The 17,100-nt window shown below is 41.5% G+C and overlaps 1 protein-coding gene across 1 annotated transcript; it reads right to left on the reverse strand.

The window, feature by feature from the left end:
• Positions 1-1,068: 1,068 nt before the first annotated feature.
• Positions 1,069-15,237, reverse strand: LOC111951697 (oligosaccharyltransferase complex subunit ostc). Its single transcript, XM_023969912.2, has 4 exons — positions 14,962-15,237; positions 7,173-7,266; positions 6,823-7,020; positions 1,069-1,310 (listed from the first exon to the last, which is right to left on the reverse strand). Exons 1-4 carry the CDS (start codon positions 15,098-15,100, stop codon positions 1,292-1,294), a joined length of 450 nt encoding a protein of 149 aa, XP_023825680.1. The 5' UTR covers positions 15,101-15,237; the 3' UTR covers positions 1,069-1,291.
• Between the last annotated feature and the right edge of the window lie 1,863 nt (positions 15,238-17,100).

A 17,100-nucleotide genomic window follows, 5' to 3' on the forward strand; every position in this document is an offset into this window, starting at 1 on the left:
GTAACTTATTTTTTAAACTTATTTTGTACATAATGTTGCCGCTACCGTCTCTTATGACCGAAAATAACTTCTGGACTGCGAATACTCACCACGGACTGGCAGAATAATTGTTTTCCTTTAACGAGTCTGATGAGCTAGACGCGAATGATATACTGCTTTGTCGGGAACAGGCCCAGATCCCTGTGATTTGCGTGAAGAGGAGGTGGAGAAAAAGGGGCCAGAAGGCAGGCTGCGTTCAAAAATTTTGGAGGAGATCGAATAAACCTCGAAAAACACTCTTTACTCCACACACAGAAACGCATACAAAGCCCTCCCTCACACTCCATTTGGCAAATCTGACCAAAATTATATACTCCTGATTCCTGCTTACAAGCAAAAAGTAGAAAGCACCAGTGACTAGATCAATAAAAAAGTTGTCAGATGAAGCAGATGCTAAGCTACAGGACTGTTTTGATAGCACAGACTGGAATACGTTCCGGGATTCCTTCGATGGCATTGAGGAGTACACCACATCAGTCATTGGCTTCATCAATAAGTGCATCGGTGACGTCGTCCCCACAGTGACCGTACGTACATACCCCAACCAGAAGCCATGAATTACAGGCAACATCCGCACTGAGCTAAAGGCTAGAGCTGCTGCTTTCAAGGAGCGGGACTCTAACCTGGAAGCTTGTAAGAAATCCCGCTATGCTATTGGTCTATTAAATCAGTGTTTCACAAACTCTGTCCCGGGTGCACGTTTTGGTTTTTGCCCTAGCACTAAACAGCTGATTCAAATGACTTACTGATCATCAAGCTTTGATTATTTAAATCAGCTGTGCAGTGCGAAACCAAAAAACGAAATGTGTACCTGGGGGGGCCCCAGGACCGAGTTTGGGAAACCTTGTATTAACATACCGCCTGGTAATGTCACCAGGCAGGCAAAAACTCCATCCCACCAAAATAGGCTGAAATTTCAGGCAGTCTTTTCAAACAGGTCTTACACTAAAACGGCATTGTCATTTTCACAATATTATATTTATTTATTATTAAAACCTCAGTTAGGAAATATATAAAACACAAGAAATCTCGTTTTTGACAGCACTGGCCTTTAATACACCACTGAAACATGGTCAAAGACGTATTGCTCGGGAAGGATGTTCCTGTCAATTCTACATTTGCAATTTAAATTTGTGTTGAATGTTTAGGCTGGCTTAAATCAATTGAAGCGTTAGTACATAATCAGTGATTGTGCAAGTTATACTTGTCTTTGCCCTTCTTTCTTCATCTTTGGAATATGTTGTGTCCATCTTTAACCCATGAGGTACCCACTGCAGGGAAATATAAAGGAAAGGTAGAGACAGATTAGAGTAGGCTTCCAACATGTGCGGTCAAAATTAACAGGATGATCCTCAATGACAAAACTTTAAATATTTGTCAGCAGTTCAGGTAAATAACTGATTGATATACACACTATATATACAAAAGTATGTGGACACCCCTTCAGCCATACGTATAAAATTGAGCACACAGCCATGCAACCTTCATAGACAAACTTTGGCAAGAGAATGGCCTTACTGAAGAGCTCAGTGACTTAACGTGGCACCGTCATAGGATGCCAACAAGTCAGTTCTTAAAATTTCTGCCATGCTAGAGCTGCCCCAGTCAACTTTAAGTGCTGTTATTGTTAAATGGAAACGTCTGTTACAACACTCACTACAGAGTTCCAAACTGCCTCTGGAAACAACGTCAGCACAAGAACTATTCATTGGGAGCTTCATGAAATGGGTTTCCATGGCCGAGCAGCAGCACACAAGCCTAAGATCACCATGGAGTTATGAATCGCGCTTCACCATCTGGCAGTCCGACAGACGAATCTGGGTTTGGCGGATGCCAGGGGAACGCTACCTGCCCCAATGCATAGTGCCATCTGTAAAGGAGGGATAATGGGCAGGGGCTGTTTTTCAGGGTTCGGGCTAGGCCCCTTAGTTCCAGTGAAGGGAAATTTTAACGCTACAGCATACAATGACATTCTAGACAATTCTGTGCTTCCAACTTTGTGGCAACAGTTTGGGGAAGGTCCTTTCCTGTTTCAGCATGACAATTCCGCCATGCACAAAGCAAGGTCCATACAGAAATGGTTTGTTGAGATCAGTGTGGAAGAACTTGACAGGCCTGCACAGAGTCCTGACCTCAACCCCATTGAACACCTTTTGGGATGAATTGGAACGCCAACTGCAAGCCAGGCCTAATTGCCCAACATCAGTGCCCAACCTCACTCACTAATGCTCGTGGCTGAATTGAAGCAAGTCCCCGCAACAATGTTCCTAGTGGAAAGCCTTACCAGAAGAGTGGAGGCTGTTATAGCAGCAAAGGGGGGGGACCAACTCCATATTAATGCCCATGATTATGGAATGAGATGGTCGATGAGCAGGTGTCCACATACTTTTGGTAATATAGTCTACGTTGGAAAGAAGTGGAGGGCGCTTAACCAACGTGAGTTGAAAAGGGGAAATGCTCGCTCACCATTAAGCACTCATTTTATTTAAACAACAACTAGTAAAAGCTTGATGTTTCAGCATTTATGAATGGCCATCAGAACATTGATTAAGCTGGCCCGATTCACAGGTCAAGAAGGGTTTGAACCAGGTGAAAAACACCTGGGTTTGAGCCAGGTGTCCAGTTCAAAGCTGAAAGCGAAGTCGGCTCAAAACAAAGTGATGTATGTCAAGCATGTGGAGTAATGACTTAGGATTCCCAGTTCACATGCAAAAGTGTTTGATCTCGTTATATGTGCTTTATCTGCCTTCAAGGACATTTTTGGGGGGGAACAAATACTTAATGGAAAATACAACATGTATTTTCCATTAAGTATTTGTTCCCCCAAAAAATGTCCTTGAAGGCAGATAAAGCCTGAACAATGCAATGATTTTACATCTTCACTATCTTTTGCAGTTGTAATTTGATTGCACAGCCTTTTCCATTGCATTATTGTTTTCTAATCTGTATTTTGCCTTACCACAGTACTTCTTACCCTGCGGACCTACTTGTATTGACTGCCACACCTCTCATTGGCACTGCCAGCTGAATAGAGTTCTCCCTAATTGTCTCCCCCCCATCCCTATACGTACTTGTCTATTCCCTCTGTGTCATTGTTCTGATGAAGACTGAAACGTCAAGCTTTTAATAGTTGTTAAAATAAAAGAGTTTAATGGTGAGCGAGCATTGCGACTTTTCCATTCCAATTATATCACAGAATGTGAAATATGAGCATCACATTCTGCTAATGCAACAGCTCTAATTTTGATGACACAACACCACTGTGCCTGTACAAGGGGTGTTCCACTCAAAATACAGGTTTTTAGATATCCCACTGGGCACACACGAAATTACGTTGAACCAACGTGGAATAGATGTTGACTTGACGTCGGTGCCCAACGGGATAGGCCTATATTTAGCATCCTTCGATATTTGATAGTCTTAGGTTTTGTACCAAATGACCGCACCCTATTGGGGCGTCAGGTAGCCTAGTGGTTAGAGCGTTGAGCCAGTAACCGAAAGGTTGCTAGATCAAATCCCTGAGCTGACAAGGTAAAAATCTGTCGTTCCGCCCCTGAACAAGGCAGTTAACCCAGTGTTCCTAGGCCATCATTGTAAATAAGAATTTGTTCTTAAGGGACTTGCCTAGTTAAATAAAGTTTAAATTAAAACATTTAAAAAACATCCATATATAGTGCACTAGTGAACTATATAGGGAATAGTGTGCCATTTGGAGATACATCCATAGTGTTTTGTCAACATTATCATAGTCTAAAATAGTGTCTGTTTCTTAATATGCATACTACCGTGCTCCACACTCTCATGCTCCGAGTGCATTCCCTCGAAGACGAGTGTTGAGAACGCATACAACATTACATTTGAGAAGTACTTGCACTCCCCCTACTGTATTCTCACTCTGCATCTCCCAATTCACTAAATCTTCTTCCAGCCAAGACAATTGCAATAGAGACGAAACAAGATATGAAGTAAAATTATTGCTTTGTGTATAACTATCAGTTAGCTACAGTGCCTTCGGAAAGTATTCAGACCCCTTGACTTTTTCCACATTATGTTACAGCCTGTGAGAACTGTGAGCTGACGCGGTAAAACATCCTCACACGAGAGCGGGAACGACCACTGACACAGACAATTTCTTTCAACAGTAAAATGCCTGAGTAAGACATGTTCATTTATCCACACTCTTCGCCCCCAGCCAGTCCACTTGTTTGATGTATTCAAGAACTAGCACAGCCAATTCAAATGGCCTCCATTAAGCCCTTTATTAGTTGAATCAGCAGTGCTGGTTCTGGAATACATTAAATAACTGGGCTGGCTGGGGGTACTTCGAGGAAAGGAGAATGTCTGCATTAGATTATAATTTTTTACTTAACTTTTTAAGTCTGGTGTTTAGATGCATTACAACATTTCAAAATAATTGTCCTGCAATAGACTTTACTGTGACGAAGACAGTGGTGCGTTCATTACGATTGAGCAGGGTGTAACGGAAACGTGACTGTACTGAACGACTAGTTTATTTATTTATTTGATTTAACCTTTATTTAACCAGGTAGGCTAGTTGATAAACAAGTTCTCATTTACAACTGTGACCTGGCCAAGATAAAGCAAAGCAGTGTGACACAAAACAACAACACAGATTTACACATGGAATAAACAAACATACAGTCAATAATACAATAGAGAAAGTCTATATACAGTGTGTGCAAATGAGGTAGGATAAGTGGGGTGAGGCAATAAATAGGCCATAGTGGCGAAATTATTACAGTATGGGAAATTAACTTCTTATGGATGGGGTGCAGTATTGAGTAGCTTGGATGAATAAGGTGCCCAGAGTAAACTGCCTGCTACTCAGGCCCAAAAGCTAAGATATGCATATTATTAGTAGATTTGGATAGAAAACACTCTGAAGTTTCTAAAACTGTTTGAATGATGTCTGTGAGTATAACATAACTCATATGGCAGGTAAAAACCTGAGAAAAAATCCAACCAGGAAGTGGGAAATCTGAGGTTTGTATGTCATCGCCTATAAAAGATCCAATTGCACTTCCTAAGGCTTCCACTAGATGTCAACAGTCTTTAGAACTTTGTTTCAGGCTTCTACTGTGAAGGATGAGGGAATGAGAGCTGTTTCAACCAGGTGTCTGGCAGAGTGCCATGAGCTCACTCAGGCGTGCCCCCGTGAGAGGTAGCTGCGTTCCTATTCGTTTCTAAAGACAAAGGTATTCTCCGGTTGAAACAACATTATTGAAGATTTATGTTAAAAACATCCTAAAGATTGATTCTATACATCGTTTGACATGTTTCTACGAACTGTAATGTAARTTTTTGACTTTGTCTGGACTAAGTGCCTGCACCTCGTGAATTTGGATTTGTGAACTAAACGCGCGAACAAAAAGGATGGACTTTATCGAACAAAACAAACATTTGTGGAACTGGGATTCCTGGGAGTGCATTCTGATGAAGATCATCAAAGGTAAGTGAATATTTATAATGCTATTTCTGACTTCTGTTGACTCCACAACATGGCGGGTATCTGTATGGCTTGTCTTGGTGCCTGAGCGCTGTACTCAGATTATTGCATGGTGTGCTTTTTCTGTATTTTTTTTTTTTTTTTTATCTGACACAGCGGTTGCATTAAGGAGAAGTGGATCTTTAATTCCATGTATAACACTTGTATTTTCATCAACATTTATGATGAGTATTTCTGTAAATTGATGTGGCTCTCTGCAAAATCACCGGATGTTTTCGAAGCAAAACATTACTGAACATAACGCGCCAATGTAAACATATTTTTGGATATAAATATGAACTTTATCGAACAAAACATACAGGTATTGTGTAACATGAAGTCCTATGAGTGTCATCTGATGAAGATCATCAAAGATTAGTGATTCATTTTCTCTCTATTTCTGCTTTTTGTGACTCCTCTCTTTGGCTGGAAAAATGGCTGTGTTTTTCTGTGACTAGGTGCTGACCTAACATAATCGCATGGTATGCTTTCGACGTAAAGCCTTTTTGAAATCGGACACTGTGGTGTGATTAACAACAAGTTTATCTTTAAAATGGTGTATAATACTTGTATGTTTGAGGAATTTTAATTATGAGATTTCTGTTGTTTGAATTTGGCGCCCTGCACTTTCACTGGCTGCTGTCAAATCGATCCCGTTAACGGGATTTCAGCCGTAAGAAGTTAAACACTATGGTGATAGATGTGCAGAAGATGAGTGCGCAAGTAGCAGTACTAGTTGAAGAACAGTATGATTATGGTGGCCCAGAGGGAGAATGTGTATGGTGTGTGTTTTGCGATTTGATATGGTAACACCCATATTGATCAGGCCACACCTCACCACTCCCACCAAAGGCTGTTGAAGAACAGTGCACACCGTTTTGGGGAAACATGTAATTCACTACAAAACACCATGCAACGTAGCAAACGTTGAATCGAACTGAAGGAACCCCAGTTCTATTTTTATCCGCTCATTGAGTGGTATCAAACAACATACATCTTTTGAGTGGTTGTGCAAAACCCAAACATCCATCTCAACCATCCCATCAAGAGTGTTGCTTGTGTTGTGACGATTAGGTCGTCTTCAAACTAGACAAACAAATGTGTAAAAAACACAGAAACTTAATGGTTTTCAATGGGAGCAGTGTGTTGGGGAAGGGCCTAGGTTTGTGTTGTGCTGTCCATCAGAAAATAGCTAATTTCTCCTCACCCCACAGACATTAGTTTCATGTGTTTTGGTTTGGAGACATCCTAATAAATCTTCACAAGAGAATACTTACGGAAGTTTCATTCTCATGAATACCCTGGCCATGAAGAAGCTGAGCAGGACGCTTACAAAACCAATGAACAGCAGGAGGAAGCGGTTGAGTTTAGGGATGTTTGGGGCATTGGAGCGATCCAGGATTATGAAGCCCAAGCCTCCCATAGTGAAGAGGAAACTGGAGGCCAACCCTTCCATGATGTACTGGCCATTCACTCTTCATGTGAAAGAGAACAAATAAAGTGTTTATGACTACCCTTTACATTTTTGGCAATACAATGCAGATAATTATGATAATGGAGTAAATGATGGTCCCAAGCGTTGACAATGCAGGAACAGCATACACTGGCAAAGGGGCAGCGTACTTACCTGTATGCCAAAAACGCAACTGGCCGCTGGTGCCCATGTTCATCCGTCATTGAACCCACACTAGGTGGTTCCACAATGACATCGTAGATGATGCCTGCAGATGGGGGAGAGACACGATGAAAGCCCTTCGAAATATTTAGCTAAAGTAACTAGAAAGAAAATCAATAGTTAGCTATGCATTGGCATAGTATATTAATTGGCATGGTAAACGTGATGTGCGAGGGCAAAAGAAGGTGCAATGCTAGCCCAGACCATCTGAGCTGGCTTGCTACAATTAGCCTATACAAATCGCCTAAAAGAATGACTCACGGTTCATTAGCCACAGTGTTGGGGAAGCTACTCTGAGAATATAGTTTAACATTACCTAGTGTAATTAATCAGGCTGTAATACACAACTGGTATATACAGCCTGAAATGAATTCTTGCAAAATCTTGTAAAATGTTACTTACAAGCCAGAATGTTGAATAAAATTACATTTAAACTTAACTCCTTCAGCTGATCAAAATTTGACACAAATTATCCACAGTATTGTTTACCCAACTTTTTAAGAGTGCCTGTAGTTATATGGTTAGGTACAGAGGTAAAGTTAGATGCTGACCAGATCGTGCATGCGTCCGCCATCGCGCGCAGGACACAGGTTGAAATATCAAAACGAACTCTGAACCAATTATATTCATTTGGAGACAGGTCGATAAGCAAACATTTATGGCAATTTCACTAGCTAGCGTGCTGTTTCTAGCTAATTTGTCCTGGGATATAAACTTTGGGTTGTTTTTTACCTGAAATGCACAAGGTCCTCTACTCCGACAATTAATCCACACATAAAACGGTAAACCGAGTTTGATTCTAGTAATCTCTCCCATTTCAGGCTTCTTCTTTGGACTTTAAATAGCGGTTGACAACCAACTTTAAGGTGCATTACCACTACTCACTGGACTCTAGTGTAGACCTCAGCTCATCTTTCAATCACCTACAGTGGGGAGAACAAGTATTTGATACACTGCCGATTTTGCAGGTTTTCCTACTTACAAAGCATGTAGAGGTCTGTAATTTTTATCATAGGTACACTTCAACTGTGAGAGACGGAATCTAAAACAAAAATCCAGAAAATCACATTGTATGATTTTTAAGTAATTAATTAGCATTTTATTGCATGACATAAGTATTTGATCACCTACCAACCAGTAAGAATTCCGGCTCTCATAGGACCTGTTAGTTTTTCTTTAAGAAGCCTCCTGTTCTCCACTCAATACCTGTATTAACTGCACCTGTTTGAACCGTTACCTGTATAAAAGACACCTGTCCACACACTCAATCAAACAGACTCCAACCTCTCCATGGCCAAGACCAGAGAGCTGTGTAAGGACATCAGGATAAAATTGTAGACTGCACAAGGCTGGGATGGGCTACAGGACAATAGGCAAGCAGCTTGGTAAGAAGGCAACAACTGTTGGCGCAATTATTAGAAAATGGAAGAAGTTCAAGAACGGTCATCACCCTCGGTCTGGGGCTCCATGCAAGATCTCACCTCGTGGGCATCAAAGATCATGAGGAATGTGAGGATCAGCCCAGAACTACACGGCAGGACCTGGTCAATGACCTGAAGAGAGCTGGGACCACAGTCTCAAAGAAAACATTAGTAACACACTACTCCGTCATGGATTAAAATCTGCAGCGCACGCAAGGTCCCCTGCTCAAGCCAGCGCATGTCCAGGCCCGTCTGAAGTTTGCCAATGACCATCTGAGTGATCCAGAGGAGGAATGGAGAAGGTCATGTGGTCTGATCAGACAAAATAGAGCTTGTTGATCTAAACTCCACTCGCCGTGTTTGGAGGAAGAAGAAGGATGAGTACAACCCCAAGAACACCATCCCAACGTGAAGCATGGAGAACATCATTCTTTTGGGGATGCTTTTCTGCAAAGGGGACAGGACGACTGCACCGTATTGAGGGGAGGATGGATGGGGCCATGTATCGCGAGATCTTGGCCAACAACCTCCTTCCCTCAGTAAGCATTGAAGATGGGTCGTGCTGGGTCTTCCAGCATGACAAGACCCGAAACACACAGCCAGGGCAACTAAGGAGTGCTCCTTAAGAAGCATCTCAAGGTCCTGGAGTGGCCTAGCCAGTCTCCAGACCTGAACCCAATAGAAAATCTTTGGAGGGAGCTGAAAGTCCATATTGCCAGCGACAGCCCGAAACCCGAAGATCTGGAGAAGATCTGTATGGAGGATGGGCAAAATCCCTGCTGCAGTGTGTGCAAACCTGGTCAAGAACTACAGAAACATATGATCTCTGTAATTGCAAACAAAGGTTTCTGTACCAAATATTAAGTTCTGCTTTTCTGATGTATCAAAATTACTATATTGTCATCAATAAAATGCAAATTAATTACTTAAAAATCATACAATGTGATTTTCTGGATTTTTGTTTTAGATTCCGTCTCTCACAGTTGAAGTGTACCTATGATAAAAATTACAGACCTCTAAATGCTTTGTAAGTAGGAAAACCTGCAAAATCGGCAGTGTATCAAATACTTGTTCTCCCCACTGTATGTGGGTATATGCTCCTAAAAACCAATGAGGAGATGGGAGAGACGGGACTTGGGTGCAATAATTGAATAACATGTATGTGTACATTTAGCAACGGTACGGTCAGTATGTTAGGCTAGTTTTAATCTATGTATTTCACGACTGGGAATGACTGGGAATACAGATATGCATCTGTTGGTACCTGAACAAAAAGGTAGAGGCGTGGATCAGAAAACCGGTCAGTATCTGGTGTGACCACCATTTGCCTCATGCAGCCCCTGCATCTCCTTCGCATAGAGTTGATCAGGCTTTTGATTGTGGACTGTGGAATGTCGTCCCAGTCCTCTACAACGGCTGTGCGAAGTTGCTGGATATTGGTGGGAACTGGAACACGCTGTTGTGCATGTCAATCAAGAGCATCCCAAACATGTTCAATGGGCAATGGAAGAACTGGGACATTTTCAGCTTCCAGGAATTGTGTACAGATCCTTGCGACATGGAGCCATGCATTATCATGCTTAAACATGAGGTGATGGCGGCGGCGGACGAATGGCGCGACAGTGGGCCTCAAAATCTTGTCACAGTATCTGTGCATTCAAATTGCCATCGCTAAAATGCAATTGTGTTCGTTGCTTATAACTGACCATACCATAACCCCACCGCCACCATGGAGCACTCTGTTCACAATGTTGCCGTCAGCAAACCGCTCGCCCACACAACGCCATACATGTGGTCTGCGGTTGTGAGGCCGATTGGATGTACTGCCAAATTCTCTAATACAGCGTTGGAGGCGGCTTATGGTAGAGAAATGAACATTAAATTCTCTGGCAACAGCTCTGGTGGACATTCCTGCAGTCAGCATGCCAATTGCACACTCCCTCAACTTGATATCCGTGGCATTGTGTTGTGTGACAAAACTGCACATTTTAGAGTGGCCTTTTGTCCCCCAGCACAAGGTGCACCTGTGTAATAATCATGCTGTTTAATCAGCTTCTTGATATGCCACACCTGTCAGTTGGATGGATTGTCTTGGCAAAGGAGAAATGCTCACTAACAGGGATGCATACAAATTTGTCCTAAATATTTAGAGAAAAATAAGCTTTTTGTGCATATGGAACATTTCTAGGATYTTTTATTTCAGCTCATGAAACATGGGATTAACACTGTATATGTTGCGTTTATATTTTTGCTCAGTGTAGCTATTGAACCAAGCATGCCATGACCTTGAAAATAGTATATTCTGAACGAGGGAGAACAATCCACACGTTGAGTGATTTCTTTATCTATACAACAACAACAAAAATAGCACAAAGTGTGGATTGTTCTCCCTCATCTGATTCAGAATATACAATGTTCATTGTCATGGCAAAATTGAGGAGAACTGAATATCCAATATGAAACGTATTTTACCTCGGTGCTGAACCAAATCATGTACAGTGCATTCGGATAGTAATCAGACCCCTTGACTTTTCAACATTTTGTTACGTTACAGGACTATTCTAAAATGGATACAATTATTTTTACCCCCCTCAATCTACACACAATACCCCATAATGACAAAGCGAAAACATTTTATTTTCTATTTTAGAAAATACTTTATGTAAATAAGTATTCAGACCCTTTGCTATGAGACTCGAAATTGAGCTCAGGTGCATTCAGTTTCCAATGATCATCCTTGAGATGTTTCTACAACTTGATTGGAGTCCACTTGTGGTAAATTGAATTGATTGGACTTAATTTGGAAAGGCACACACCTTTCTATATAAGGTCCCACAGTTGACAGTGCATGTCAGAGCAAAAACCGAGCCATGAGGTCGAAGGAATTGTCCGTAGAGCTCCGAGACAGTATTTTGTCGAGGCACACATCTGGGGAAGGGTACCAAAACATTTCTGCAGCAATGAAGGTCCCCAAGAACACAGTGTCCTCCATCCTTATTAAAATGGAAGAAGTTTGGAACCACCAAGAGGTGGCCGGCCGCCCAGCCAAAATAAGCAATCGAGGGAGAAGGGCCTTGGTCAGGGAGGTGACCAAGAACCTGATGGTCACTATGACAGAGCTCCAGAGTTTCTCTGTGGAGATTCGACTACCTTCCAGAAGGATAACCATCTCTGCAGCACTCCAGCAATCAGGCCTTTATGGTAGTGACCAGACAAATGCCACTCCTCAGTAAAAGGCACATGACAGCCGGCATGGGGTTTGCCAAAAGGTACCTAAAGACTCTCAAACAATGAGAAACAAGATTATATGGTCTGATAAAACCAAGATTGAACTCTTTGGCCTGAATGCCAAGCGTCACATCTGGAGGAAACCTGCCACCATCCCTACGGTGAAGCATGGTGGTGGCAGCATCATGCTGTGGGGATGTTTTTCAGCGGCAGGGACTGGGAGACTAGTCAGGATCGAGGGAAAGATGAACGGAGCAAAGCTTGATGAAAGCATGCTCCAGAGCGGTCAGGACCTTAGACTGGGGCGAAGGTTCACCATCCAACAGGACAACGATCCTAAGCACACAGCCAGGACAACGCAGGAGTGACTTCAGGACAATTCTCAATGTCCTTGAGTGGCCCAGCCAAAGCCCAGACTTGAACCCAATCGAACATCTCTGGAGTACAGGTCGACCGATTAATCGGAATAGAAGAATAATTAGGGCCGATTTCAAGATTTCATAACAATCGGAAATCGGTAATTTTGTATGCCGATTGTTTGTTTTTTGTTGTTTGTTTTTACACCTTTATTTAACTAGGCAAGTCAGTTAAGAACACATTCTTATTTTCAATGACGGCCTAGGAACGGTGGGTTAACTACCTTGTTCAGGGGCAGAACAACAGATTTTTACCTTGTCAGCTCAGGGATTCAATCTTGCAATAGTCCAACGCTCTAACCACCTGCCTCACGAGGAGCCCGCCTGTTACGCGAATGCAGTAAGAAGCCAAGGTAAGTTGCTAGCTAGCATTAAACTTATCTTATAAAAAAACTCAATCAATCATAATCACTAGTTATAACTACACGTGGTTGATGATATTACTAGTTTATCTAGCGTGTCCTGCGTTGCATATAATCGATGCAGTGCGCATTCGCGAAAAAGGACTGTCGTTGCTCCAACGTGTACCTAACCATAAACATCAACGCCTTTCTTAAAATCAATACACAGAAGTATATATTTTTAAACCTGCATATTTAGCTAAAAGAAATCCAGGTTAGCAGGCAATATTAACCAGGTGAAATTGTGTCACTTCTCTTGCGTTCATTGCACGCAGAGTCAGGGTATATGCAACAGTTTGGGCTGCCTGGCTCATTGCGAACTAATTTGCCAGAATTTTACGTAATTATGATATAACATTGAAGGTTGTGCAATGTAACAGGAATATTTAGACTGATGGATGCCACCTTAGATAAAATACGGAACGTTTCTGTATTTCACTGAAAGAATAAATGTTTATTTTCGAGATGTAGTTTCGGATTCGACCATATTAATGACCTAAGGATCGTATTTCTGTGTGTTATGTTATAATTAAGTCTATGATTTGATAGAGCAGTCTGAGCGATGGTGGCACCAGCAGGCTCGTAAGCATTCATTCAAACAGCACTTTCGTGCGTTTTGCCAGCAGCTCTGCTGTTTATGAATTCAAGCCTATCAACTCCAGAGATTAGGCTGGTGTAACAATGTGAAATGGCTAGCTAGTTAGCGGGGTGCTAATAGCGTTTCAAACGTCACTCGCTCTGAGCTTGGAGTAGTTGTTCCCTTGCTCTGCATGGGTAACGCTGCTTCGAGGGTGGCTGTTGTCGATGTTCCTGTTTCGAGCCCAGGTAGCGGCAAGGAGAGGGATGGAAGCTATCTGTTACACTGCAATACTAAAGTGCCTATAAGAACATCCAATAGTCAAAGGTATATGAAATACAAATCGTATAGAGAGAAATAGTCATATAATTCCTATAATAACTACAACCTAAACTTCTTACCTGGGAATATTGAAGACTCATGTTAAAAGGAACCACCAGCTTTCATATGTCTCATGTTCTGAGAAGGACTTAAACGTTAGCTTTCTTACATGGCACATACTGCACTTTTACTTTCTTCTCCAACACTTTGTTTTTGCATTATTTAAACCAAATTGAACATGTTTCATTATTTATTTGAGGCTAAACTGATTTTATTGATGTATTATATTAATTTAAAATAAGTGTTCATTCAGTATTGTTGTATACATACATATATATATATATTACATTTACATATATACATTGGTTACAAAAATATATATTTTTATTTTTGCTTTGTCCTTATGGCGTATTGTGTGTAGATTGGGGGGGGGAACAATTTAATCCATTTTAGAATAAGGCTGCAACATAACCAAAATTTGAAAAAAGTCAAAGGGTCTGAATACTTTACAAATGCACTGTACCTATGGGCTCTCAAAAAGTTGCGTAAACAATACTTCCTTGGAGATATTTTGTCTCAAATTTCTAGCAGCTGTAGGACAAACCACACAAATAAACCGGTATAGTATGTTTAAATGTAATTGGATTTAACATTCTAGCTTGTAAGGAACATTTACATGATTTTGCAGGTATTAGTTTTATTGTTTATACCAATTAAGTGTGTATTACTGCTTGATTAATAAGACTCGAAATTACCAAGCTACCGATTACTTAATTGACACAGTAAAGCTACCTTTTGTTTAACTACTTTACTTTTAAAAAACTAGTTCACTAGCTACATCAAAAAAAAGTTCAACATTACTGCACAAACAGATCACTGGTTGAGTCAGATGTTAACAGAATGGGTGTGCTTGGAAAAAGCAGATTTTGTTGATGGTTGGCACAAAACTGGTTTGTAATGTTAATTGTGTGTTCTTATGAATTTTTTTGCAAAACCGATTAGCCGATTGTATAGGTCTGACTGCATGTACCGGTTTTTCCTCAATGTGTATGTTAACTAAATAATTTTACATAAGTTACAAATCCTGGAGTTAAGTAGCTGACGAAACTCACTCAACTCCACGATTTAAGATAGAGTTTAGCAGTGACTGGTGTAGGCAGACTGGAGCTCTGACATCACACATCACATTTACTGATTTCAACACCCTAAGAATATCCCACAATTACACACATTTATACATATAAAACAACGTAATTTTGTGTGACGGAGTGCCAGTCCAACCACACTAGTCACCACTCAACTCCATCGTAAAACGTTGAGTCGACTAAGACTAGTTGAGAGATCTGTTACAGCTAGCAGCAGTGTTAGACAACTTACCTCCAGTAATGAGAAAGTACGATACAATAACGATCGCATAGACTGTCATAGCAGAGGGCATGTGCAACCATGACGGCTTTTTGAGTTTTATATTTGGACATTCCAACACTGCGAAAGGTATACCGTATAATGTCTCCATAATTCAAAACGAATGTACTCTTTCGGTAAACAGATTTCCGGTTTCTGTCTGGTACGTCGACGTGTCCAGGAAGTACCGAAAATCTAGTTCGTTGATAAACACTTCATAAGCCAGTGCCATTATTTGAATGAGAAAATAGATTTCATGAATCGAAAAATGTGATATCCAAAATCACTATACCCGAATACTGACAAAATGTGACGAAAGGTCTATTTTACTCTGAAATGTGTCATGTATCTGGTAAGACCTTAGTGGTGACGTAGTTGTTGTGCGACAATCAACGGTTAGAGCTCAAACCCTTTTGTTCTTTCTACCCCCATCGTGTTTCCAGGTTGCAACCTCGCAGTTTACTTTGAGAACGATGTTGCTTGTGAAAAATGTATTGGTTGCGGGTTTTTGGGCCTCTGGGGAGCAGGTTTTTATCAATGATCTCTCTGTACTTAGCTCCGTTCATTTTTCCCTCGGTCCTGACTATTCACCCAGTCCCTGGGCTATTTCCAAGTTGCACCACGGCCGCCATGGCATTTCTCTTAAAATATATATAATTCATTGTGACCTGCTGCAGGCTGTTGAGCAAGAGTGGTGGGGAGGGACGGAGTGGTGTGTGTTGAGAGAGCCCAACAGCTATTGCCTGAGTCACGTGAGCTGTAGGTAGGCGATTTAGATTGTGGTTGTAGAGAAACCCATCTCCAACCTTTTTCCCCATGAAACAGATTAATATGCTACAATTTATGCACATCAAGAAATAATGGATATAAATCACTGGAAAACGACATTGGCCGCACTAGAGCGCATTACATACATTCCCTCGGGGTGGTTTAAACTGCATTCGAATGTTGACTTTGCGTAAAGAAAACTATCAAGCGAAGTGTTTTATGCATGCTTAGTTCATGGGTCTCGGGCTGCCGAGTGGAAATTTGAAATGGAAGTTATGGAACTCCCTCGCATGGTTCTTTTTATGGGGAAAAGTCCTCAATGAAACTGACATTAAATGTAGAGAATTATACATTTGTCACTGTTGGCCATCAAGTAGCCTATTAATGTATATGCCATTGTTGGACACCATTTGATACAATACATATGTTGAAATGACGATATCACTGGAGTCATTGCAAATCAATTTGTGTCACATGTGTAACCTACACGGAGCTGGCAAACCAATTTCATAAATAGCCTCTAAACTTCAGTTTGTTGTAAACTTGGGTTATTATGCAATTCGTAATGACCATGCTTTGTTAATTAAATTGGAAGTTATCAAAGCTCTTTCGCAATTGCCAATCAGTTACAACGCATTAGATTGATGTAACAGTAGTCAAATTCTTCAAAAGCCAAGTGAACCAACAGATCACCGACCATTTCGAATCCCACTGTACCTTCTCCGCTATGCAATCTGGTGTCTGAGCTGGTCCCGGGTGCACCTGAGCCAGACTCAAGGTCCTAAACGATATCATAACCGTCATCGATAAAATACAGTACTGTGCAGCCGTCTTCATTGACCTGGCCAAGGCTTTCGACTCTGTCAATCACCGTATTCTTATCGGCAGACTCAACTGCCTTGGTTTCTCTAATGACTGCCTCGCCTGGTTCACTAACTACTTCTCAGATTTCAGTGTGTCAAATCGGAGGGCCTGTTGTCTGGACCTCTGGCAGTCTTTATGGGGGTACCACAGGGTTTAATTCTCTGGCCGACTCTTTTCTCTGTATATTTCAATGATGTCGCTCTTGCTGCAGGTGATTCTTTGATCCACCTCTACGCAGACAACACAATTCTGTATACATCTGGCCCCTCTTTGGACACTGTGTTAACAAACCTCCAAATGAGCTTCAACGCCATACAACACTCCTTCCGTGGCCTCCAACTGCTCTTAAATGCTAGTAAAATGAAATGCATGCTCTTCAACCGATCGCTACCCGAACCTGCCCGCCCGACTAGCATCACTACTCTGGACGGTTCTGACTTAGAATATGTGGACAACTATAAATACCTTGGTGTCTGGCTA

The sequence above is a fragment of the Salvelinus sp. IW2-2015 genome, linkage group LG3 (genome assembly GCF_002910315.2).
Source record: "Salvelinus sp. IW2-2015 linkage group LG3, ASM291031v2, whole genome shotgun sequence".
In the NCBI taxonomy this organism is placed as follows: Eukaryota; Metazoa; Chordata; class Actinopteri; order Salmoniformes; family Salmonidae; genus Salvelinus; species Salvelinus sp. IW2-2015.